This window comes from Colossoma macropomum, unplaced genomic scaffold (genome assembly GCF_904425465.1).
Source record: "Colossoma macropomum unplaced genomic scaffold, Colossoma_macropomum, whole genome shotgun sequence".
Taxonomy (NCBI): Eukaryota; Metazoa; Chordata; class Actinopteri; order Characiformes; family Serrasalmidae; genus Colossoma; species Colossoma macropomum.
The window spans coordinates 610256-636136 of record NW_023494790.1 but is presented as its reverse complement, the minus strand read 5'-3'; the positions used below and the strand labels follow the sequence as shown (position 1 = coordinate 636136).

Sequence of the window (25881 nt, the reverse complement as noted above, 5' to 3'; positions counted from 1 at the left end):
GGGATTTGGAGCCCTCTCTGGTGGAAATGTGCAATTGCACACAACGTGTTGAACTATTTGTAGTGTGGGTTGTGATGAATCTGATTTTTTGAAAGAGAATTCAGAGAGAACTCAGTCTAAACTTGGTGAAGAGGAGCGTCTCTGAGGATGTGAGTGAATTATCTACTACTGTCATCAGATCTTCATCAGTATGATGTTGATTCTGCATTTGAGGCCTGAACATTGAGCTGGACCTTCTTTCTGAGACTGTGTTTGTGATGTTAATATGATGTTAAAATTTACATTTACATTTACATTTACATTTACATCATTTAGCAGACGCTCTTATCCAGAGCGACTTACAAAAAGTGCTTTGTCTATCCAGAGAAAGAATCTTCGCTAGCTACCGATAGGTTAGAGAGAAAGTCAGTCCTAAGCTCAGATACTGGTGACGTGGTCTGAATAACTTCCGGCCTGCAGGCTCCCCTGACTCTCCTGACTACATTTTAAATTTTTACAAAAAACAAAACCTTACATAGTGCTGCTTTACCTCACTCCAAGTGTGTGATGACTTAAGCGCTCAGTATACTTCTTGCAAAATGAAAAGGGCTGCATGAAGCCGAAAGCGCCTTCACAAGCTTACAAAGATTTTGCAGCTCTTTTTGTCCATCGTGGATGCTCCTCTAACGCAGGTGACAATTTCTAAGTTCCATGACTGCTGGAAAATGATTCCATCTCAGATCTAACTATGTCAAAGTCCAGATTGCGGCCACTATTTAAGGTGGAATGGGAAAATTAGAAGAAGAAGCTGGCGAATAGGAAACCAACTTCAATCTTGTCCTCCAGTGAACCTGAATGTAAGATAACCTGTATGTTTTGGTGCTCAGTGCTAGTCAGTACTATTGAATAACAGACCGAACATCTTAAGTTCCTCAAAGTCGTCCATCTTTGTTTAATGGTACTCCTCTTTTTTACCGACCAATCAGAGGCTTTGTCACGTAGCATCTTCGTCTGCGGAGTTTGCCCAGCTGCCATGTGTGCGACTTGGGTGAACGAAGCCTCCGCATGGCGTCTGCGGTTGTTCGTTTTCTCCGCAATTATGTCACATTGTTCGCTGAAGCCAGGCGAACATCAATTCTGAAAGACGTATGCTGAGGCCTTTAGATGTGCAGTTAGCACAATGCTAATTGGTGTACATAAATGTCCATTACTTGTTAGCTAGATTAGCCTCATGACTCCAATGCAAAATTAAAGAAGCAAACTTCAGATATCAAACATGGCTGATCAACTACAACTGTGGTAAGAGAACTGAGTAAGCCAGATTTTTGTCAGACTCTTCCTTTAACACTCTTCCTTTTCACTGTTTCGAGTGGATAGAATTGGCTAGTATTTCGCTGAGAGCCTGTTTTTCAAAGTGTCAAATGATTCATAACACCGCTGGCCTTGTAGGTAACATGCTGTCTAAAAAAAATGGGGCAATGTCAACTGCATTAAAATTGCAATGCAGTTGACGATGGTCTGTGGAGTTCCTACCTCCCTGTCTCTCCCTCTGTATCTAGATGCTAAGGGTGATGGTATGGATAGTGTTGGCCGGTATCTTGGCGTCTTTGTCCTCTCCGCTGATGCGAAATACCACGTGTGTGTTTGAGGGAATGGTAGCCGTCCCGGTCAGTGGTTTTCCCAGCCAGCCTTGCGCTCCACGCTTATACATCCTCACAGTCACCTACACAGCAAAACACAACACACCACACATTCAGGGACAAATGTGATTAAAGTTTTAAATTCGGTTTCACACCATTTTCTCTTCACTCCAAAAGCAGAAAAATGCAAAAGTGCAGACAGAATTCAGACTTTAATACAGCTGCTTCAGTTTGTAGCGGGGTCATTCTACAGAAACGTCCACTTTTCTATCTGTCCATAGGAGTCACTGGTGTTACTGATCCTCATTGGTGTTCCACATAATAAAGGAACACCAGAGACATTTTTAATGAACAATGCATTTTACAGAATAACTGCTACAGAGCATCAAACCACATGTTGTCAATCATGGAATATCCACTAAAATATGGAATTTAATCCATTTGTATTCTGTTTTTTCAGTTACCTCAGAATAAAGTCGGTCACACCAGTGACTTCAGCTAAAAGCTTCATATGAAATCATGAGCTAAATGATAAAATCTCTGATAACTGAAAGACTCAGTGGACTCACCATGAGCTTTTCTTCATAGATCCTCAGAAAACAGGTAAAAGGAAGTCGAGTGATGTCATCAGTGTGACTTTTATTTCAAAATAAGAGATTTTTTGTTACGTGGTAACACCAGTGACACGACTCCTGGGGGACTTTCATAATATATTTTATAATATTTATTTGGCATTTGTTTACTTTGTCATTTAATTTATATATTCCATAGTCATGTATAGATTATTGTAGTTAAAATTGCAGAAAAACATGTTTTTTACCTCAAAATATGGCCTCAGCCTTCACACATGACTGTGAGGACGAGCTCTTCTGTGGTGTTTGGAATTCTAGATAATTGATTTAAAAACCAATATTGCTAAATTGAGGCTCAAGAAGGTGTAACTGTTAAAACAACGTATTGTTTTATTTTAAAATATAAAGAATTAAGAATCACCCAGATATGCAGTGAACATCTGTCCATGTTTATAGATACAGTGAGTCATACAGTGTTAGGAACCACACAATCAAGTCTATTATAGATACTGAACACCTCCACACAAGTCTTGGCTGATCGACTACATTTGACGTATGTGGGGGAAAATTGTATATTGGATTTTTCACCCAACTATTCCTTTAAAATTATCCTAACACTAAAATCCCACCTAAATAATAATCACTGAAATAAGAAAGGGTATAAGAGGGTAGTCAGAATTACGCTACCAAAGTCAGGCTAGTAGGTTCACAACAGCTTTCATTCAAGGTCGGCTTCTTCTGAATGTTTGAGTATTTAAGTATTTAAAGTAGTTAAACTTACAGGTACATGGATCAAGTTTACATTCGCGGTTTCTGTTTCTTTTTTCACGTGCTTGTGAAGTGGAGGTGTATTCGGTTAGGGAGTCAGAACTTAGCATGTCTAAAATGGGTGCCACTGCGTTCAGCTACACAGTGAAGTTCTGTTCATTTTTATGGTTTGCAGTGAGTCACTCCGTCCTAAACCACATCAACAAGTCTGCACAACATCAGGCCCACAGATCCAAGCGTCTCACTGGAGATTCGTTCTGAGAATCTGGTGAAGACCCTTAAACTCCTTTAACTCTGCCACCAGCAGACTTCCAGTACGTGAACATCCACGCTCATAACAGTAAAATGGATCAGTGTGTGGAATCGATGCTTTCTGTGTGCTGCTGTGTTTCTATCACCGTATAAAAGATGTACAAGATTTCCTTTCTTGCTGGACGTTTGGTGTTTTTTTGGCAACACTTTCCTTGAAGGTTGTCTACATAACACATTCATAACAGCTTACATAAACGCTTCATAGCATGTTTAAATCAACATTCATAAAGCATACATGTTTTACATGATATTAATATGGACTACTATGTCATTTTACTGAGGGACATTTTTCAAAATAAAGGTTCTCATTTTTTATTTTAAAAAACGTTGATTATTTTCAGTTAATTACAGCCTCATTTCTGGACAGGCAAAATAAAGATGACTTTGCTTTACCTGTTTGGTCATTAAGTGCTTTGACGCTCTGGCGCACCATCATACTAAGATTCAGTAGACTGATTGTTCCTAAGCATATTTAATATTTACTAATGAAGTAAAGTGACATGCAAAGCAACAAATGCTTAAGAAAAACCAGATCATTAAGAAGAAGTTGAAAGTATAGGTGAGATGTGCCTGAGTGTCAAAGCACTTAATGACCAAAGGGATAAAGTAAGGTCATTTTTATGTTGGCTGTCCAGAAATGAGGCGCTTTACTGAAAATAATATACTTTTTTTAAAATAAAAAATGAAGACTTCTATTTTGTAAAATGTATCTCAGTAAAATGACACAGAAGTCTGTATTAATGTCATGCAAGACAGGTATACTTTATAAAAGTTGATTAAAACATTCATGAACATGTTATGAAGTGTTTATGTAAAAAGTTATGGATGTGTTATGTAGACATTCTTTGTCTGATCTTTTCAAATTTGACCTGAGCCACTTTCATATGTGGTCCTAGATCGGATACGTATCCGATTTGTGGCCATGTGACCTTAATGTGACGCTCAGATCGGAATTCACGTGCTTTTTCCCACTGTGCTGCGCCATCATTCAGCGTTACCATGGCAGCAGCGCTGAACAGAAGTTAAAGCCTGTAAACGGTGGAAAAGCAGCTCATCTCACCTTTTTCTCCTTCGTCTCGCTCTAATAATGAAGCTGAGAGCTGATCAGAGTTAATTATCCTCTCAGCGAAGCTCGTTCTGCTCGTTAGTTTGTGCTGATGATGCTCGTGATTCATTCACGTGACGTTACTGAGTAGGATGAGCTCATGAGGGTCATTTCAGGACGCCGGTTCGTCACATTAATGACAGATTTGAGTCACTTACCTAAACGAGTATGAACCATGGTGTCAGAGAGATCGGATTTGAGCCAAAAATCGGATTTGAAGCGACGAGGCTTGTAACGTGAACGCAGCCCAATAGACTTGCTCATGTGGTTTCTGACACTGTCTGATGTACTATTATCTATAAATGTAGGTAAAGCTAAAACCACAAAACATGGCACAGAAAACAGAAACAGTGATAGCAGATATCCTGAAGCCTGAGCTTTGCCTGAACTTCTGTCCACATTAAATAAAGAGGAAACTATACAAATAAAAATAACTGTTTTTTGTAAATGTTTTTGTGGTTCCATACAGCCACTTATTCAGCCTGCAGCAGTGCAGCTCTGCCCATTCACACTACAGCTGTAAGGAGTGATTCAGCCCAAACTGCTTCTTGAACGAGGCTCATTACAGAGGCAGCCTATCAGCTCTGTTGTATTTACATGTATCTGCCTTAAAGGCACAGTGACAAAAACAGCCTGTTTAATTCTAAAGGATAAAGACAGGCTGGAAAAATGAACTATGGCTGCTTTTGGTACATAAAGCCACACAAATGTTATGAAAGGACATAATAAAATGCAAAAAAAAAAGAATGTAAAATATGGGATCTTTACAGAATATGTCCACAACCAGCTACAGCTCATAATCTGCTGAAGACTCAAGCAGGGAACGTCTGGAGAGGCTTGCTGGTGACCTCCGGAGGCCAAAGAGGTCATGACCCTGACTGAGACCTTGTGATATCAGTCCAGACCTCTCTGGACACCGTGGCCTTCACCTTTGACTTTTTGTAGCCCAAGCTGTTGTACACAGGTTGACCAGGAGGTCCTGTCCTTCATTAATCGATCTGGAAAAAGCCACCTGTACGCAAACTTCAGAAAAGAAAAAAAAAACTCACACGTGCGGACACGTTTATTACAAAAAACTCAGACTCAGACTCAGACTCAGACTCAGACACGTCACTCAGAAGAAGCCTCTGATTGATCACAGCGTGCGTCTTAATGCCCTTCTGAGACATCTAATAGAGCGATTCTGTCTGCCGGCAGGAGACACTCCAGCATCAAAGCCACAGGCTTCACCGCTTTGAAAAAGCAGAAGAGCGCAGATTAAACTCAGATTTCTCTCCCTCTCTGTCCAGCTTAACTAAATGTGTACTTAGCACTCCATTCCTCCTGCCCTATTCGGCCGGACAATAGGCGCTTTAATGAGATTTGCGTGGTCACATAATTGAACCCTGTTCCATTTCAAAGGAATAATCTGAAGCACTTCAGCGTTATACAGGGATTAAAGTGTGCAACCGTGCCTTTTTTCCCCCAAAGGGCTCGATTTTCTTTTGTTACCGCTGTAGACGATTTTTCAATTATGATTTTTTTTTCCTCCTGCATGAGAGATAAAAAAAGCAAGGCAAATTGATGAGGTGGTTTTGCTAATGGTGGCAGCGGTCAGAGTTCATCGTCCAACTCAGGGTCATTGTAAATGGCCACTGCAGCTTTTATTACCACATCAAAAGGTAGACATGCTTTTTTTCCCTTTTTTTCTGAGGGGGATCTTCCGCATCTCTTTATGTACCAGAGAATGGATTCATCTCAATGGAGAAGAGGCAGCATGCGCTCCAGCATGAGCCTTAAAGATACAGTTCAATGAAAAATCATAAAAATATTCTATTTTCCCAAATGCAGGTCTGCCAAGACGTGTTTGGTGTCTGAGGTTCTTTAGTTTAGCCTTGGGGCTACAAGGCTAAGCTAAGAAGTAACAAGCTTATGTACATGAATTAGCATCGTGCTAACTGCATGATAATCATCACACAGTCGCCTCAAACATGGCAAGTTGTTAAATATTCTCTAATAAACTAGCTAACTCTGTTCATCTGGGTCAACCAGAGGAGGATGGGTCACTCTCGAGGTTTCTTCCTCTCACTCCTAGGGAGGTTTTCCTCGCCACTGTCGCCTCTGGTTTGCTAATGGGGTGGCTTGGACCCGGATTTAGTTCCTTACGTCTCTACATGGACTCGTTTTTATTTTTTACTTTTATTTTCTTTTTATTCTTTTGATAATCCTTCCATAAACTGCTTTTCTGTAAAGCTGCTTTGAGACAACACTAGTTGTAAAAAGCTCAATAAATAAATGTTGTTGTTGTAAACTTGCTTATGTGGTTTCTGACCCATTTTTAAAAAAAAACTGAAAATAAACAACATCCAGCCTTGTTCATGACCACCACCGATGCTTTTAGCTATGCTAACAGATTCATATATAAACGGTCATACTTCTGTTTATAGATGTGTCGTACAGTGTCAGAAACTACATAAGCAAGTTTATTAGAGATACTGAAAATCTCCTCACAGTTTGAGGAGAGTGTTGGATGATTTAGACATGCAGTTAGCACAGCGCTAACTTCCATTACTTGTTAGCTACATTAGCCTTTTAGCTCTAGCACAAAACTAAAGAAGCAAACTTCACTCATGTCTTGCATGTCTAGCAAAACATGTTCAGTATTATAATAAAAGATGTTCTTTAATGTTTGTAACCATAGCAGAACCCTTTTGTGTCATATGAGCAAAAATTTCAAAGCGTTTTTTAAAGAACCGAATACAAACCATTTAACCATGAAACCATTCCCATATGAAAAAAGAAAAATGTGTAAAGTGTATTTATCAAAATGTCTGTTTCTTTTCTGTATGAGTTTAAGAATTCAGATGGTTCTTTAAGGTGTCACGCTTCTATATAAAGTGGCGTCCAAAAGTATAAAATATTACGGATTTTTTTTTTTCATTAAAACTTGGAAGTAAAAATGTAAATGAATTTTGAAAAATGAAAAACAAAAAAAAAAGTAAAATGAAGCAGATTCTGCACTATTTCCAGGTCACTATTCAAATTTAAGCACATCCTGAGAACAAGCATATATCAGCACGCTGGCTGGATAAGGTCACCGCCCTGCTGCTCGTCTGCCACTGCTGGTCCACCCTCAGACCACCCAGACTACTGTTCTGTATACAAGGTCTAGTTTTTAATCTCCGCCAACAGATTTCAACTTCTCATAGACTTTTATTTTGGAAAATAAACAACTGAGAGGAAAACATTTATGATGGGCCTAATATAAAAAGGTTTAGTTGAAAACGTTGCTGACACTGTGCTGGACTGGGTACAGCTGTATAATTTGAGAAGACATTGCTATCAAAATTATTTACTCAACAAATTTACAAAGGATGAAAAAAGAAAAAAAGGAAAAATAAGTAAATTGGACTATAAGAGCAAAATTTGCTAAAAGAGCGATGAAAATGCCATTTTGTCTAATATTCTACTTCACCACTGCTGGGAAAATGCTGAGCAAAAGGCCAGTGGGCCGCCGGCTTTGCCATTAGCGGGTCAGCAGTGGCTCACTATGCTCTTGCTATCTGGGTATTTGTGACACTGACCATGTTGAGGCCTCGTACTATTTTTTAGACTCATCTTTTCCAGGGAAGCTCGTGTTCAGACAACTCTTAGGTGGATTCATTCTGCTCATCAGAGGCCAAACCCAATACTATAAAAGTCTGAAATTCATGGAAGTGTTTCAAGGATTCTACCTTGCACTGAAATCATTGTGCTGATAATAGAATTTCGCATAAAAACTTTCTATTAATTTAGAAAAGAATGCAAAATAGAAGCAACAAGTCTCAGAATTTTGGACCTCACTGTGCAACCATTGCCAGTCATTTACTAAATAACTGTAACAGGCTAAGTTTGGGATGAAGGGCAAACTGTACAAATTTTCTTTTTTTCCAAGCTGTCACTGCAAAAAATGCCCCAATCTACTAACTGCCACTCACAGATCTGTAATACTGGATCATTTTCCTCAATAAATAAATGACCAAGCCTAATATTTTTGCCTCATTTGTTTAATGTGGTTCTCTTTATCTACTATTAGGTCTTGTGTGAAAATCAGATGAAGCTTTAGGTCAAATTTATGCAGAGTTAAGGGTTCACTGTACCTATCGCAATGTAGCAACCTCAAACCTGCACCTCTGTCCTCCACCACACATTTCATCTTCCTCAATGACAACAGAATGGGGGAAAAACGTAACTGTGGTTTAGACGTGGATCCTTCAGTCTGTCCGCATCTCATCTTACAGCGGCATCTGACACCTTGGAATGAACGAATCTTCATTAATTCTGGCATGTTTGAAACAAAACCACCCTGAGTATCGCATCACACACCGCATAGACGGCAGACGTCTCTGTCGCTGGAAGCCAGGTGGGGAGAGACTCGTGGAAGGAGGACAGGAGACTGACTGACACAAGTTATTTGTCTGCAATCAACCAAAACCTCAGGAAATCAGGACTGCAGCACCAGACCTATGACAGGCAAGAAATGGACGGAGTTCAAAGAGTCCCTAAATTCACAGGTGCTGAGATTAATGGGTGCGATACTCCGTTGAGGAGGGGAGTTTACCCTCATTTACTAGCAGGACAATTTAGGATGACGGGGCAGCACATAAGGCAGCCATTCAAGATAATATCAAAGTTATGAACGTCAGAAGCGTGTTATGCACCCTGGGCTTATGAAGAAAAACCTCAGTTATGTCTCAGTTATGTCTCTAAATTGCTCTCATTCTTTGATTTGATCTTCAGAGCGATCGTGTAGGTAAGGGGAAAGTCCTCTTATCTGAACTAATCTACCTGTCTGGATAAACAAACTAGAACAATTTGTCTGCTAAAGGTTTTTGAAAAAATAATGATATATTGTTTTACAGCAAAGTTGGCAACATTTTACCACACGACACAAATGAATAAGAGAGTTTGGCCTCAGGATTTGCAAGAAAATTCCTCACATCATCATATTTTAATACATATCGTCCTCTTAGTTATAAGGTTCTGTCTGCGTCCTGAGCAGTTTTGAGATATTGAGCTTCAAAGATTTTGTATTCCAAACAGCAAAACTGACATGTGGAACACGTCTCTTTATACATGAAAACAACAGACAACCTAAATTTATTCTAAATGTACAAAATCAAAATCCTATCAAATTTATAAGTTTTTTTGGAGCAGGTCAAATGCGGACAGAACCTTCTGATCCTAAGAACTCACTTTCTGCTTGGAAAGTTCTGTCTGACAAACCATCAAAAGAAGTGCTGATTTTCAAGAAACACAAACAGTTTATATTCATAATTTGTCCTAATAAATAGAACTACTGTAACTGAGTGTCTACATGTCTGAGAAAGTGAAATTTAGTGCTTTTTATGACACTTATTTTTATTATTTGTTTATTTTTTTATAACATTTATCTCTTGTTTTAGGACAAATCATCTTTTTCGTATTATAAAAAAGCACTGAGTGATAGATTAAGTAAAGGTCAGTGCTAAATATTTTGTCCAGTGTAGAGGTCAGTTTTAAGTAGGAACCATTTGTTTAAGCTTTCTTTAGGTTTCACAGAAACCAGCTACTGTAATAAACTGTCCCAGCAAGTAAGTGAAGCAGGTCAGTGTAGCAGGTCAGTCTAAAGGCCGTGTGAGGTTTTGTTTTATAGCCCATCAGTTCAAATGTTTATTATTTAATGACCTTAAAGGCTTAAAATTTATAATTTAAGATAATAAGACTTTTTAAAAAACTTTAAAGAGACTTTCAGTTACATGATTTCATAGTTCATAAAGTTTTATAAACATTTTCCGCAGGCACTGAGCAGAGCGGCAACATGACAAAGAAGCAGAACCTGATCGGTCATCTTGTGTGTATTCAAAGTGCTTATAGAACTAAGTTAGAGTTTGACTTTGGAGACAGAACCTGTTTGTCTTCTAGATAAAGAGTCCAAAAATGCGAGCAACTTAAAACAAACACCCCACAGAATGTTAAGATGTTATTACAGAATATGTGAATAACTCTAATAATAACTAATAATTTTGTCTAAAACGTCAGACAGAACCTTATAATTCCAAGGGGATGATATATGTTGACGTCAGGTTTGGTCAGGTTTGAACATAATTACTGAAATATTAGTCATGTTTGAGTCTCACAACAGATTTGGCTCTGCCTTTCCCCTGCTTTAATCTTCCTCCATACTTTTATTATCTTATGCTGTGTTCGGCTGGTCATCAGGTCATATATAACAGACGGTTAGCTAATAAATACGACTTCACTCCGTTCGGGTGCTTTTTAGTAGATACACTGACTCAACATGCAGGTCCTGAGAATACAATCCTGCTTTTTCTTTGTTGTATTAAAAAGCACACAGATATAATAAAAGTCCATCAGGTATATATTTTAACATTCACTGCAAGTTTAGTGTTTTTTCACTTGTGTAAAAGGTGAAAGGTTGTATAACACATCACATCTCAGAAACTCATGTATCATCTAGAACCCTGAATTTACCAGTTGTAAATACGACTTTGTTGGCCGTTTGAGCAAGTTGAAAAACTGGTATTTCCCAGTTTCTGACACCACTTGAACACTGTATCAAAACATCTTCTACACTGCAGGCATTTTAGTGGCATTGAGACTCACTAAGGTCTATGAGGCCTAAAAATTCAAATGTTGTTTGAAGGTAATTAAGTGGAAGAGATTCAGCAGAATTCAAACTTAATCTTGAACAGCTCAGAATTAGGCTAAACATATTGATTTTGTTCATTAATTAGGTAATTGTCCCTACAAGGTAACCTAATTACGATCATGTTTTATTCAGTCTTAGCTTGGTTGCGACTGAATTCAAGCTGGATTGAAACGATTACGTTGTTGGGTGAAAAATCTGTTGGGCTACAATCGTGTTCAGACAGAATTTTCTTGGGCTACGGCTGGGATTGAACAGAATTTTGTCAGGCTACATTTGGGTTTGGACTGAAATTTTTGGACCGTGGTCAGGTTGGGACAGAATTTTGTTAAGCTACAATTGGGTTAAGACAAATTTCGTCAGACTACAAACAGAAATGAAAACTATAAATAGAATTTTCTCTAATTATAGTTATAGAGGAGACCATTTTATCAGTTGGTTTCAAACAAACTTTTTAAGCTCTTTCCTGGAATTTGTAGGGTCACAGTCAATTTCATGTCCTAACCTTGGTGCTGTGTGTCAGGTTGTCAGTTTTTTTTTGAGCAATATTTGAGTACAGATAAAATATCAGACCAGATAAAAGCTCTAATGAGTGGCCGTTATTTGACCTTTTGATTCTAAGATATGAACACGACATTTGAAAAAAAAAATCTCTCAAGTTTTAGGGGGCACATCATCCCTCTTTCTAAGTATGTCACCTCAGGAACCAGGTGTGAGCACTGACTAAATTACTGAAACATCAGACTTATCAGAGATCAGATAATCAGATCACCCCAGGCAACTTCCGCTTGAACTCAGCACTAAATAGTTATTAAAACCCTCAGGATTATTGTACATTATCCCTCCTTGGCCTCACGTACAGATTAGGTACTCAGGCAGAAGACAGGAAGAATTTCACAGCTCTCTGCGTTGGCTTGACTTGAAGCCTCATTTGTTGATGTTAATTAATTAATGTTACAGAAATTTTAACATGAACCCTGTAAAAGAAAAAAGGCACTCAAAAAAATAGGTACACCTTTTTGTGTAGTCACTGAGTGCATAGAGTCAATTTGGCACCTCCAAATGTAAAATGCAGCTCAGACAAGTAACGACTACAGTCTAAGCTTTCAATCCAAAAGGTTTTCTTTCATTTTTTACAGACTTGTCTATATATCTTCAAAGAGATGCTCTTGTCATTTCTTATGAGTCTCCTGTAACCCAGAGGCAGACGGCGGGGCTTTCAGCCAAGACCTAAATTTGTGCATAATGATCAATTACATTAGGTAGGGATGACTTGACGGCAGGGTAAGTACATCTTCGTAAACTACGCCAGGCATTTGAGCGAGAACTATGTTTGAACTTTTAGCTGAGCTTTGAGGAGCATTTCGATGCCAATACGGCGCAACCTGAGAAGCTTTAATAACGGCTGTGCTATTCTGTTGTGCTCTGAAAGAACATGTGTAATATCTACTCCAGTATCAGTTCTGGCTCACTTTATGGTCCTGAACAAACGTGTTGGTTTGTTGAAAGCAAGAGATGGGAATTTCCAGAATGCTTTCTCAATACATCTAAACAACAACAACAACATGAAACAATTAGCCACGAAACTGGAAGGACTTTTCAAGTGAAATGTAAACACGATCCCAACTCATCTGAAAAGTGAATCGGGCCTCTCCACTTTGACATCAAATCAGCCAAGGAATGCACAGGGACTTCTGTGTGGTCTGCTATATGGTTGCCAGGAATTCATCTGAGAAGGGGACAGTTACCTCTCCAATAACAGACAAAACGTCAGGCTTTGCCAATTTACCTGAAGAAAAAATGATTTTGAGTCGCTGCTGTGTCTTGAGCTAGACAAGGTGTTGAGTATCAAGAAAGAAATGGGAGGAATATGTATGTAACCCAGCATCGATGTTTTCTAATAAGACCTTATTGGTCTTATTTATTAAACTGTTACATAATTTTTACTGGATATGAAACTAAATTGTGGACCCCAAGAAGAGCAGCCCTTGCTTTTGGCATAGCCAGTGGGAATCCTAATAAACCACTAAACAAATAACCCCCTGATCTACAAGAATACCTTGATCATATTGAACATTAACCAAAACAGAGAAAACACCCAAGGCCCTAATACTAACCCTTGGGGAACACCAATACCTTGCAATGTTATATGTCATATGATACAAGGCATAATACGACTTGAACTGTGCAAAGTCTCTGTCTGAACTTTTCTCTAAGTAGTTACAAGCGTCTTCTTCTGACTGTTGCCTCGAGTGCTTCCCTTAAATGGTGACTTCTCCTCTCGACTGCTGCACGGGTGAAAGCGACATGGTACTGTATCTTTGTTTCTTCTTGGGGAGGGAGCCCTGTTTGTCTCCCTGTGTTCGTGGGTTCATGTGCCTCAGGCAACAGAACAGGAGTCAAACAAAGGGCTGAAAGCTCAGTTAACCGCCCGGCCCTGCGTACCCTCTCACTCTCAGTGTTAGAGCAAGAGAGGTACAATGACATCACCTTTCACGTTTCAACAGCTCGGCCACCTCCCTGCTCTCACCTCTGCGCCACTGGTCATAAATCCTTTCACATCTTCCCTCTTTTCTCACCTAATACTCACCTGGGCTAAAGTGATGCATTGCTGCATCAAAAGACACAATACTTTGTTAGTCATTCATTCAGATCCAGTCAGATAAGGAGACTATATGTTTTCTTCCTCACTGGCAGACTCTGTCATTTGCCCGCAGGGAGACAAGGTGCTTATGACTATGCACAGGTCACAGATAGGTGTGTTACACATATTGTAAAGCACTCTGAACAAAGAAATGAATTTCTGGGCTACAAGAAACAGCAGGATTTGTAATAGACAATACAGAAAGGGTACATGTAACTGTTTAGTAAATTCACACCCCTATCAATTAATATCAATCTACTAAAAAAACAATAATTGATTTATTAAAGCCATAGTTTGATCAAACGTCTAAATTACACAATTTCAGGGTATACTTAATAGTTTGTGTCTCTAATTAGACATGAAAATTCATAAGCACTGAAAAATGGGGACATCACTGCTAGGAAAGCATTTTAGTGGTTTAATGTGAAATTCTTCTGCAATGTAAGACTAAAATACAGGGATATTTGGGCATTATTTAGTTCATTAGATTAAACAACTCTGCAAATACAAGTCATGTCCAAAGACTGTACAGTTTTCAAGGTATTATATCTTTTTTTGTTAATAAATATGTTGCTTACTATACTAATGTCATTGTGTTCCAAATTTGGCTGATATCCTTTTGGACATCTATTATAAAACAAGGCCATTTACCCATTTACCCAATGTTCTACATCAACTTCAGACAAAAACTAAATGAAAGCTGAAAAGCTCCTGTACACAAACCATTTTTGCCCACCACAAAAACTACACACAATATAACGAATGTCACACTCATCATTCAAAATAGTGAATTCGCCTGAAAGGCAGTAGGTTCGCATGTATGTTTAATATACTATAAAGAAAACTAATGCCTCGTAGTGACTCTTTACATGTCGCTTTTTTGGGTGGAAGGTTGGTAGAATGGCATGTGATTATCTGTATGCATGCAGTCTTTGCTGAGTTACAGGTACTGAGGCCCTTGGCCAGGTATGGCCTGTTACCTAGAGCTACAGGTGCCATGTTTCAGATGAACTCAGAGTGTAAACCCACACTCATTCTCTCTTTGTTCTGTCACGTCTCGAACAGAGGCCGACAGAAAAACTCTCCAACTGCCCTTCGTCTCCTGAGATAAATCCCTTGTAGAGGTTTTGGCCCAATCCCATTTCTTATTCTTACCCCTACCCGTTGTTTTTTGAGTGTCATGTCTTGCCCCTTGGAACTGCCAGCCTGCAGTGATAGCAGAGGAGGATAAAGTTCAGCTCCTCACTGCTGGGCTTTAGTTACATTTAGGGAATCATATGATCTTCAAAGAGGGGGTCAATTATTTATTATCACCCACCCCTAATTCTTCAGTGATATGAAACTGAAGTCAGATATTCACCAGATTCTTGTTTGAATTTTCCAGTACCACCTTAAATGGAGAAGCAGTTACATTCTGGCACTTCTGGCATCAGAAATGCTGGACCATTTAAGGTGGAAAAGGAAAGTTAGCTAACTAACATTAAACTAAGATAATATGATGATTATTATGATTTTTAACAGAGAAAATTCTCACATTTGTGGGTTTCTTTGGTCTCTTGTTCTCCATCTTGCTGGTTTTCCTTTTTTTCTCATAACTCTCTGTTTGGAGTCTCTGAAAAGCCTCTGTTTGGAGGGTCATGTAGCCCCAACACTTCACCCTCCCCCTCTATCTCAACAAGAATAAGGACACCCTACCTCTAGATGAGAACATGCAAAACAGAGGGCTAAGGGCTGAGTGGTAGGGGCGAGGGGTGAAATGGGATTGGGCCTTTGTAGCAAACATGAGAAACTAGAATAACTATCCCAAAAATCAAAGCTCTCAAACAGGAAAACACTGATCATGAAATTTAATGGCCAGTTCTGCTTCCGATTTCTTTACAGTCAAATTGGACGAAGTTCAGTAGGCAGCTTCTATCACCTTATTGGCTAATAGCATCTTAGCATATCTGGAGCTATAATCAGCTGATTCTCTCAAGTACATTTCACGTAGGCGAAAGCTCCCTTGTCTGATAATCAACAGTCAAGAATCTAGAAGAATTTTACTATCATTCCATCTAGGCTGCAAAAATTGAATATGTTGATATTCGATTATTTGTGTCATTCAATTATTTTATTCAATTAATTTAGTGATAATGTATGAATCAGCTTAAATGTGGCCTGTAACAGTACAATATTTGGCAAACAGCTTCACTAAGAGCTAAATTACCACCAAATTTTTATCCATGGTGGTAATTTAGCTCTTGGTAAAAACCTCTGTTTGTAAATAAATATACAGTTAAACCAAACAGTTTTCCTCTAGGGCGCATGTGGCAAACACAAGTTAGGGCCGTGGTGCAATCCTGTCAGGCCCAAAGAATTATTTTTAATTTTCTATTGATATCAGCCCATTTCACAATGAACTGCACTACAGCCCCCATCATGCACTGCTACGAAATGTGTGCTCTGACACCACTTAAAAAACCTCCCTCTTGGGTACATTCAAAGAAGGTTAATGGTTGTCTGCAGCTAATGTAGCCTATACTTTTATATAAACAATTTGTTTTATTTAAAATGATTTTTGAGTAGTTTAAGTATTCCTGTAATGTTTCGAGGTCTGCTACAAGTGCCTATATTTGTTTTAGCATATTTTGAATAAACAATAGTCAGTTCGGGTCGTAGCAACGTGAATTAAAAATGAAATAAAAACATAGTTCTCTATGGCCCCAGATTTGCTGAGATTTTTTAACATGGCCCTTTTAGTGGGTGAGTTTGACCCCCCCGCTGTGGGGCCTTGGCGCAACATACAGGACGTTGCAGTACAACACTAACTTTACAATAAATACACTAACACAGTAAAGACTAAAGAATAAAGAATAAATCAAAAAGACAGTGCAGGACAGATAAGACAGGACAAATCCTCTCAATGAATTTAGCTCCAAAATCAACCTGGCTGTCTAAAAAGAGGCCCAACACTTCAGATTCCTGCCTAAACAACCTGAAATCAGGAGCAGCTGTACTTCCTGCCACGGAAGGCATTTGGAGCCCCAGCAGCCGCCGTTCCTGCTGTACTTACTTTATTCCAGCCCCTTTTCAAGCACTGAGGTTAAAATATGAAGCCCACTTCTTGAGCTGAACGACTCTGGGCTTTTCTGCCTAAACTTGAGAGCACAATTTATGGCTGATTTAATTTGGCTCTTCGCAAACATTCCTAATGACATTAGCCCTGCTGCATACACTGACTGCCTCCGTCTTATTCCATTAACCCCCCAAATCAGGTTTAAAGACCATATTGATGCCGAGCATTATTAAGGGTGATTATCAAAACAACAGACAATGGGCCAAAGTGTCCGCTAACCGGTTTATGTGTAATTTCACAGAGGCACAACAGATGGCAAAGGCAGTAAATTACAGCCTGCTGCTGTGGAGAACTGTACTTCAGCCATAATGTGGAAATGCAGCAGGCCGCAGATAAGGGGGCCGTGACAAAACGGCTTCCTCATAATTGAGGAGCAGAATGAAAACACAGGGAACAGGTGTGTCGGAAAGCGAGCGGCACGTCTCAGAGCCCAAACGGCTCAACTACGCAATTCAAAACCAAGAGTTTGTTTTTATATTTTGTTTCCATGGATTTAGTGATATGTTGAGAAAATTTAAGTGTCTATAATCATTAATGAAACTTAAAATTCTATATAAATACACATAAAATATAAAGATGAACAAATAAATATAAAACAGAAAGAAAAGAAACAAATAATATAAAAAAATATAATTATTGGTAGTAATAGCATAATACTAATAGCATAAAACTTAATAATAAAAATGTATTTATTCTTTATATTCATGTTTTTTTTTTCATTTTATTAGTGCATTTGAATAAACGTACTAAACATAAAACTGCAATATTCAAATATAAAATAAGGTTAAACAAAAAATAAAAGAAAACTAATCAAAACATTTAAATTTGACCAAATTATTATCATTATTAATAGTAGCAAATCTTGTTTAATAGTTTATTCATGCTTTTGAATAAAATACTAAACATAAAAAAATTTAACGCAATAAAGAAAACATATTGTTAATATTCATAAAATCTGCTTTCAACAGGACAAAAATGAGCTGGCAATAAATAAAAAGTGTACATAAAATGAACTTCAGAATGTGTCATGAAATCCAGCGTCATGGTGACAGAATAGTTGGACTTTCAAGGAAATTAATTCCATTTTGTTTTAGTTATTATTTGTATTTTTGCTGTTGTTTGTTATCTTTTTCATCATTTCATAAACTGAGTGTACAGATGATGTTTGTTTGCTCTCAGGGACTTTCTGCTTCTGTTGTTTGCTGCATCCTGTGTATCAAGCAGGATGTCGTGTTTTCAACCTGTATTGTCGAAATTCTCGGGTGTTGAACCTCCAGTGAAAACAGCAGAACAACAGTCTAATGTCTCACATGTTCCACATGACTGACTAGCTTCCCCACTGTTGATCTGCTGCTGCTCAAACTGTTGGAATGCGCCTGTTCTGACCAGCGCAGGACGGCGAACTGAGCAAACAGCATTTTCAGTCATTGTTTCTCATTTTCATTATGATTTAAATGATTTGTTAAGTGTTTTTCAGCCTCATTTCTCTGTCAGGAAACTGAAAGTGCCTCTGTTTTTACCATTTCTAGCTGAGATGTTTTGGTGATCGATGTTTAGGTACATCTCTAGTGACTGGCTACTTCATGTAAAAGGCCTATATTGTGAAAAACTGAATTTTCGTCACTTTCTTGAAATGAGAGAGTCTGATGTATGTAAACAATGTCAAGGGTTTAAAAAGTACCATTAACTCCACAATCCATACAGTCCATTTATGAATTTACTGTAATTCACAGAAAACAATACTTTTACATACATCCGCCATTCATGTTGAAGTTATAAGGTGTGTTTCTGCTTTTTGAATGAGGCACAATACAGGACAGCCATCAGAACAGAGCTCATATCTCAGTCTTAAAGGCAAACTGACCCCTTAACATCCCGGTTTATCTCATACTAAGGCTTATTATTCAGTAACTACAGGGATTCAATGCAAACTAATGGAGCTATTCTTAGGTTATAGAAGTGTGTAATGAAACTTTGCCCATGCTTGTTAAGGGTTTAACCAAAACAGCCTGTTTAATTCCAAGGGATAAGGAGAGGTTTAAAAAGTCCAAATCAATTCTGACTGTCTGTGGTACATTAAATGAAACAAATCTTATAAGCTGTCCTCAAAGGGAAAACTGTAAGGAAATTCCTAATAAATGTGGCACGAGTTAAATTTATATATATATATATATATATATATATATATATATATATATATATATATATATATATATATATCTTTGTATATTTACTTAATGAGTAAGCCAAAACACCAAAGTGACCAGTTCCTGGGACAACAGTGCCCAACAAAAATCATAAAGTCTGACATCACAGCGCTCCTGTCCACACTGTCCACTCCGAGCTGCATTTGTTTCCCGTGCGCCGGCAGCTGTCGGACCACTCGAACGGCGCATCTGAAAACGAAACCTGGGAAGAGGCGTTTGGCTGAACCCGGGGACGCACAAACTTGACAAAAGCTCTTGATTCGTTTCAACCCCGCAGATGTATGACTTGCAAATTTCGAATTCATTATGTGAAGCGGCCAATTGGCGGCGCCGACTCACTGACAAATATGCAAATTCGTCCACTCCATCCACTTCACTCCTTTGATTCCAGCCAATTAAAGCAAAAGCTGCTCCGCATGTATAATTAAGTGCCTGTGCTGCGGCGACTCGCTCGACTGGATAAATGAACACTTATTGATCTTACTTCAGCGTCTGTTGGCCGTATCCTACACCCGAAAACTCCAAAACAAATAGTCATTTAAGAGCCGACCACTGCTGGGCCTGCAAGTCCGCTATAATTGATATTTCCAACAAAAGCGGTGAAGACTAGTGAGAAAGCCTGCAATTAGCAATCGCAGCACTTAGACCTTTTAAAGTTGCTGAATGCGGACTATTCAGACACGACTAATGATACGAAACAAAAAACTTACACCAGACGAAGAGCAGACGCTAAAACGCCGTCTGATTGATTAATAATGGCTGTTGCCTTCAGTCAAGGGAGCAAAAGGAAGATAAATAAACGTAAGAGATGTAAATAAAATGCAGAAAAAAAGAAGCCAGGGGAAATTGCTCCACTTGAAACACTTGAGGGAGAGATAAACACATAAACAAAGGCAGCAGTCTCGTGTCTGTCCCTGAACAGGTGCCATCTGGTTATCTGTTCAGAGCGGCGGCCCACGGCCTGTGGCCGTCTTGTTTTTAAACGTGGTCATAGCACCCTGTAAATCAACCTAAATGGATAATAGAGATGGTAAGTAGTTCATTTCAAATTCAATGCGACTAATTCAGTTTTGCGGCAGAGAGATAACGCACAACAGTAACCGTGTATTCAAATTCTCGCCCATTACAGACTCTGCTGCTCCTTCAAAACACAGGCAACATATCCTGATCCCTATTATGCAAGAATCGCTGTCCGTCGTCGGCAACTTGACGAATCTGTTATGTTAATCTCCATCTTGATTTTATTAAGTGTGCTTGAAGCTGTATTGCCAGCGGAAGCAGCATGTGTACACACAGTCCTCGCGCCTCAGCCTGAGCTTCATCTGCATTCAGGCAGCCACCGGCGCTCTCGATGCGGCTAATATCCCCACTGTTCAATATGCATCTGCAATCAAAGTGCTGATGGAGGACTGAGTGGGCTTCCCTCTGAGTGTCTTCGGCGCTCGTGCTTCTGCAGTGCTCTCCTCGCGGGTAATTGCGTGTGTTTAACTTTTTTCTCTGTGGCCTCCTGAAGCCACTTCTCAACCTAATTACTTTCAATCAGCCACTGGCCTGAAGAGCTAATTACAGACATCCGAAAAATGGGAAGCAATTTTACTTTCCATAGGTGAAATAAATGCTATACGCATAAATACACTTTCTGGCGTGAAACTTCAACAGGGACGTTTGAACGTCTGACTTTCAAAAACTTTTTAAGGACCTTGAGCTAAACTGATATTTCTACTTGTGATTGAACATTTGATGGCTGGTCATTTTATTAGGAACCCTCAGCCTGTAGGCCCACCTTTCTGGTGTACAGTTAAAGTGGTTTTTCCATGCCACAACATACCAAAAGCTTTGGCAACAGAACACAGAAAACTGGATTTCCATTAGAAATGAGTCCCGTAACAGTTTTTTTTTTTGTTTTTTTTTTCATACCCATTCAGGATTGGAGTCTGTTTTTGGTTGTGACTCTACACATGACTCACACATGTGAGTGCACTAGTCAGCACTATTATTCATGTCAGCGCTAGTAGTGTTAAGCTAAAATATCCAGCAGGAAGCGTCAGCTAATTAGACACTTTAGAACAGGGGTGTCAAACTCAACCTTAAAGGGCCACATTAAAAATCTCAATAAATCAGAGGGTCACAGAACATCTGTGTCTTCATTTCATTCTTAAATAACATTTTGCTATAAACTGAACTTTATTCCAAATATAGCAAAATGTCTTGAAATATTAAATGAAAACTTGAAATATTAAAAAACAATAGTCACCTTGAGGTCGGTCTTTTAAACCTACCTGTGTACTTGAACTAGAGCACATTATGTTGCAGTGCATACTGGGGATTGTAGTACAGGCCATTATGAAACGGGTGAAACAGGCTAATATTAACAGAAAATTAAACCAATTTTGTGGGCCAGATAAGATTGTGTCATGGGCCTGATCTGGCCTTGTGTTTGACATATGAGCTTAAGAATGTCGTAAAATCACCATGTCAATCAAACTGTTAATCATGGTCATGACGGCAGTTCCAGCAGTCTCTCAAGAATATATTAAGTGAAGTAGAACTAGAACCGCAAGTACCATTGGTTCCCATTTCGTGCTTTTTAAAGTGTAGTTGAACACTCATAGAGACCGTAGCTCAGCTCATCATTTCAGAAGTGAATTTTTATCAAACATACATTTTAATTTGAATACTTTTCTCCTTGGTATTCACTTGAAAAACGACACAGATATCGGATGGTACTGTGTTCCAAAATTGGCTCAGTAATTCTTGGTAATCTGAGAGCTTTGCTAACCTTTATAAAATTCCATTTAAATAGATGGGAACAGCTTCACTGGAACTCATATTACAGACAGAGATGATTTCATAATCGCATCGTTCAGTGTTCAGACTGGGTGTTCAGATGAGCTTCAGTGACTGCTGAACATCTCTTTTCCCAACCAAATACAGTGTAAATAGATTCTGTCAAATGTTCATTGAACGCCGGTTTGGAAAGATAAAGCAGCTTTTATACAGACTAAAAACTACTTCATCTCAAACCCCCTGTAGCTCCTCCTTGCTGGTGCACAGTTAGAGACTGTAGCTCATCTGTTGATGTACAGTTTGTGTTTGCCATCCTCCAGTCCTTCATCATCTGACCAATGAGCCACTCTTCCCAGATAGCAGCATATATCGGTCCGCTGGCTTGATAAGGTCGGCACCCTGCTGACTGTTTGCCACTGCTGGTCCCCCCTCTGACCACCCAGATTACTGTCCTGCACACAAGCCTACTATTTTTTAATCTACTCAAAATAAGACAATAGAAAATTTAGAAAATAAGTCAACTATAAGACAAATATTACAAACAACTGAGAGAAAAAAATAATGACTAGACCTGATATAAAATTATTTTATATAAAATGCTGTTGCTGACTCTGTATAATTAAACAAAGGAAGAAATGAAACATAAGTAAACTTGACTGCAAGTGGAAAATGAGTGATGATAAGTGGAATTTTTTTCTGTTACTCTGCTTTACCACCGCTGGGCTGCCCAGAAAACGCTGAGCAAAACGCAAGTGGACCGCCAGCTTTGCCATCATCACTGTCCTCTTGCTATCAGGGTTGTCTGAATGTTTTTGGGTGGGTGGTCCACTCTCAATCTAGCAGAGACACCACTGTACCATGCACCATGTCAGTGTCACTGCTGCAATGAGATTGGCCACCACCCAAATAACAGCTGGACAACAGCAGTCCAGAAACCCAATGATAAATGGGGTGGATAAATTGTGCAACAACAGACGTCTATAACTGTATGCCTGTACAGCGGGGTTTCTAATAAAGTGGACAGTGTTTGTTGATGCATGTATCGGCTCAATCAGCCTCCCTTATTAAAGAGAAATTCACAGCATCTTAGTGAATCTTCAGACTGGTATTCAGGCATATTCAAACACCTCAAAACCAACCAGACAAAAACATCCTGCTATTAGTTTTGTTACTGCTGTTAAAAAAGCAAAATCACACAAAGGTTTTCCGCCGGCTCTTTTATGTGATGCTATTCATTAGTGCCGATCGGTCCGATGGCTTTTGTGCTGTCCCTTTTAGCTCTATGGGCATGTGTCATTCAGCGCTAAGCAATGGCCAAAGGAATGCAAGTGGCCGTCAAATTAACATTGTAGCTCCATCATGAAATGTATTCTGAAATGTATCTGTGGTAACTGTGCAGTGCTTTTCTACCTTTACACAAAAACCCTAAACAAAACAACAACACGCTCATTTGGGCCATGACGCCCATTCATTACCAAAAATAAGATAAAAGCTTGGCAGGGATTTTTCACGTTCATAGATCATCAAGAGGTGATAAAACATAACAAATTATTACATCAGAGTCGCTGAATGTTCACAGCTGTTTGTGATACAGCTTCTCAAAAGCTGATCAGCAAATTCATTAAAGGTGCTTTGAAAACTATATAAGCTTATAGTTACTGTGTATCTCTGTGCTCAGTTTTAGGGTAAATTTTCTAAATCTTTAAATCTTTAAACTGCTTACCTATTATCCAGTTATTAGTCCTAAGATTTATTATTCAGTAACTACCATGAATTATTCAGTATTTACTAGGAATTATTCAGTAACTGCTATAAATTATTCAGTGTCTAATATAAATGATTCAGTAACTACTACAGTTTATTAAGTACCCACTATAAATTTGAGTAACTATTAAAAATTATTTTTAAATAAGAAATTACTAAAAATTTACTATGAATTACCCAGTAACTGCTACAAATTATTCAGTGAGTGCTGTATGAATTGATCGCTTTCACAGGAAGAAGAATCTGGGTTTGATTCCCCGGCCGGGTGACCAGGGTCCTTTCTGTGTGGAGTTTGCATGGTCTCCCAGTGTTTGTGTTCGTTTCCTCCCACAGTCCAAAGACATGCAGTCAGGTGAACTGGATATGCTAAATTGCCCCTAGGTGTGTGTGGTCATGAATGTATATGTCTGTCTGTCTGTCTGCCCTGCGATGGACTGGCAACCTATCCAGGGTGTTTCCTGCCTTCCACCCAATGACCGCTGGGATAGGCTCCAGCTTAGATAATAATGTGTGTGTGAATTAATCAGTTACTACTAAGAAATATTCAGTAACTAAAACTAATTATTTTGTAACTACTGTAAATCATTCAGTATCCACCATCGCTGTTATATAAGTGATATAGATATGAGGGTGAGGGTATGAAGCAAAAGTTCCCTAAAGAACCTTTCAGCAGAACCTTCTGTGAGATGTGTGAGCGTGAAGATTCTTTATCAAGGTTACAGAGCCTCCACATAATGTAAAGGTTTTTCTTAGAACCTTCTGCCCAAGAACAACTGAGGAACGTTTATTTTTAGGACTGTTGTAGTTTAAGGCGACTGTCCTGTTCTAAATGGTTATAATCTCACTTTGCAGTCAGCAGCCCTTCAGTGCCAGACCAAAACTCCACCTGCGCACTTTGTGTTGAAAGAAAGACAGAAATGAAGTTGAACTCGGCCGTCACCTCTAAGTGGACACATGATGAATTTGCGGCGGTCATAAGGTCCCGCCGAGCCTCGTTCAAACACGCTCCAGCTCCGCACTGAGCGAATACTGGAAACCCAATAGATGGTCATTAGGCTCCGCAGAGAAAACAAGTTTAGGCCGTTTTCCGGCAAACGGTCAAATTTACCCCGGTGTAATCTAGTCTGCTGCCGCAGTAGCCGGCCTGTTGACATCTGCTTTGAGAAATCACATGATTCTTTGCCATATCTGCCATGGCAAGCTGTCAATTAAGCTGCAATCTCAGTAACAACATAAAGCAGTGGCTTACGCACACAAACCCACACCAAAGGCAGCAGCGGCGGCTCACAGAAATTGCACGAGGCATTAGAGGCAGACTGAGAATAAACTCTGTGGTTTTATGAATCATATTTGCGTCCTGCTCTGTGTCTCGCCGTTGTCCCACTATCTCTCCGCCAGCCGGAGAACAGAACCAGAGCTCTGCTTTTACACTCCTATTAGAGATGAATGGAGCCTTCAAAGACCAGCCATTAACAATTACTGCATGTTTCTCTTCTCTGAGAGGAGCCGCGCGCCGTCTTTATGGATTTAGATCCACTGTAAAGTGACAGTTTGCAAGAAAATCTAATTTACACAACTTTGCTCTTAAATCAATATAGTTAATCAGCCAAGACATGTTTGGCGTCTAAAGTTTGCTTCTTAGTTTTGCACTGGAGCTCCAATGGAAGCTTCAATTAGCATCGCATTGTTTGTCGATTCTTTCACACTGAAGTGGAATGTTTATTATTATCATTATTAGATATATTTTTTGCATATCACAGTCGTCAGAAGAAAACCTCATATCTCCAAAATGGTAACTTAACAGGAGAAGGAAAAAACATACTTCACTTTTAATGTAAGTCAATGAAACCAGACTTTTTTCCAAGTCATTTTGGGCCGTTTCTTTTGGTCCAATTTTAATGAAACAGACAGTTTCATATTATGTCAAAACCTGAAAAACAACAAAAATTTAGTTTTTGTTCCAGCGATATGCGTATACACATAAAACTCAATTTACTTAGTCACGGAATAATTTATAGTAGTTGAAAACTTGAAATTTCTTGCTTTTACATGCTAAAGATTATTATTCATTAACTACAGCAACTTCAATGCAAACGTTTTTAAGGTTATAGAAGTGTGTAATAGATCTTTGGGCCTGCTGGTGGATTGGTAAGAGTTTATTTAATCATTTATAGTAGTTACTATATTGCTTTGTAATTCATATGTAAATGATCACACTTGCCTCATACTGTGTGTTGCTTAGTAATGTCTATTAGGCCTGACTGTGTGATTTCAGATGCTATATGATGCGCTGTTTTCTACAAACATGGGCTAAAGTGTGC

The 25881-nt window shown here is 38.9% G+C and overlaps 1 protein-coding gene across 1 annotated transcript in view; it reads right to left on the bottom strand.

Moving 5' to 3' along the window:
• Positions 1 to 308: 308 nt before the first annotated feature.
• The window catches only part of si:zfos-911d5.4, a 53554-nt gene continuing 27981 nt past the window's right edge, over positions 309 to 25881 (bottom strand). Inside the window, exon 7 of the mRNA XM_036571858.1 lies at positions 309 to 1702. Coding sequence (XP_036427751.1) covers positions 1535 to 1702 — 168 coding nt within the window. The 3' untranslated portion in view covers positions 309 to 1534. The remainder of the gene's footprint in view (positions 1703 to 25881) is intronic.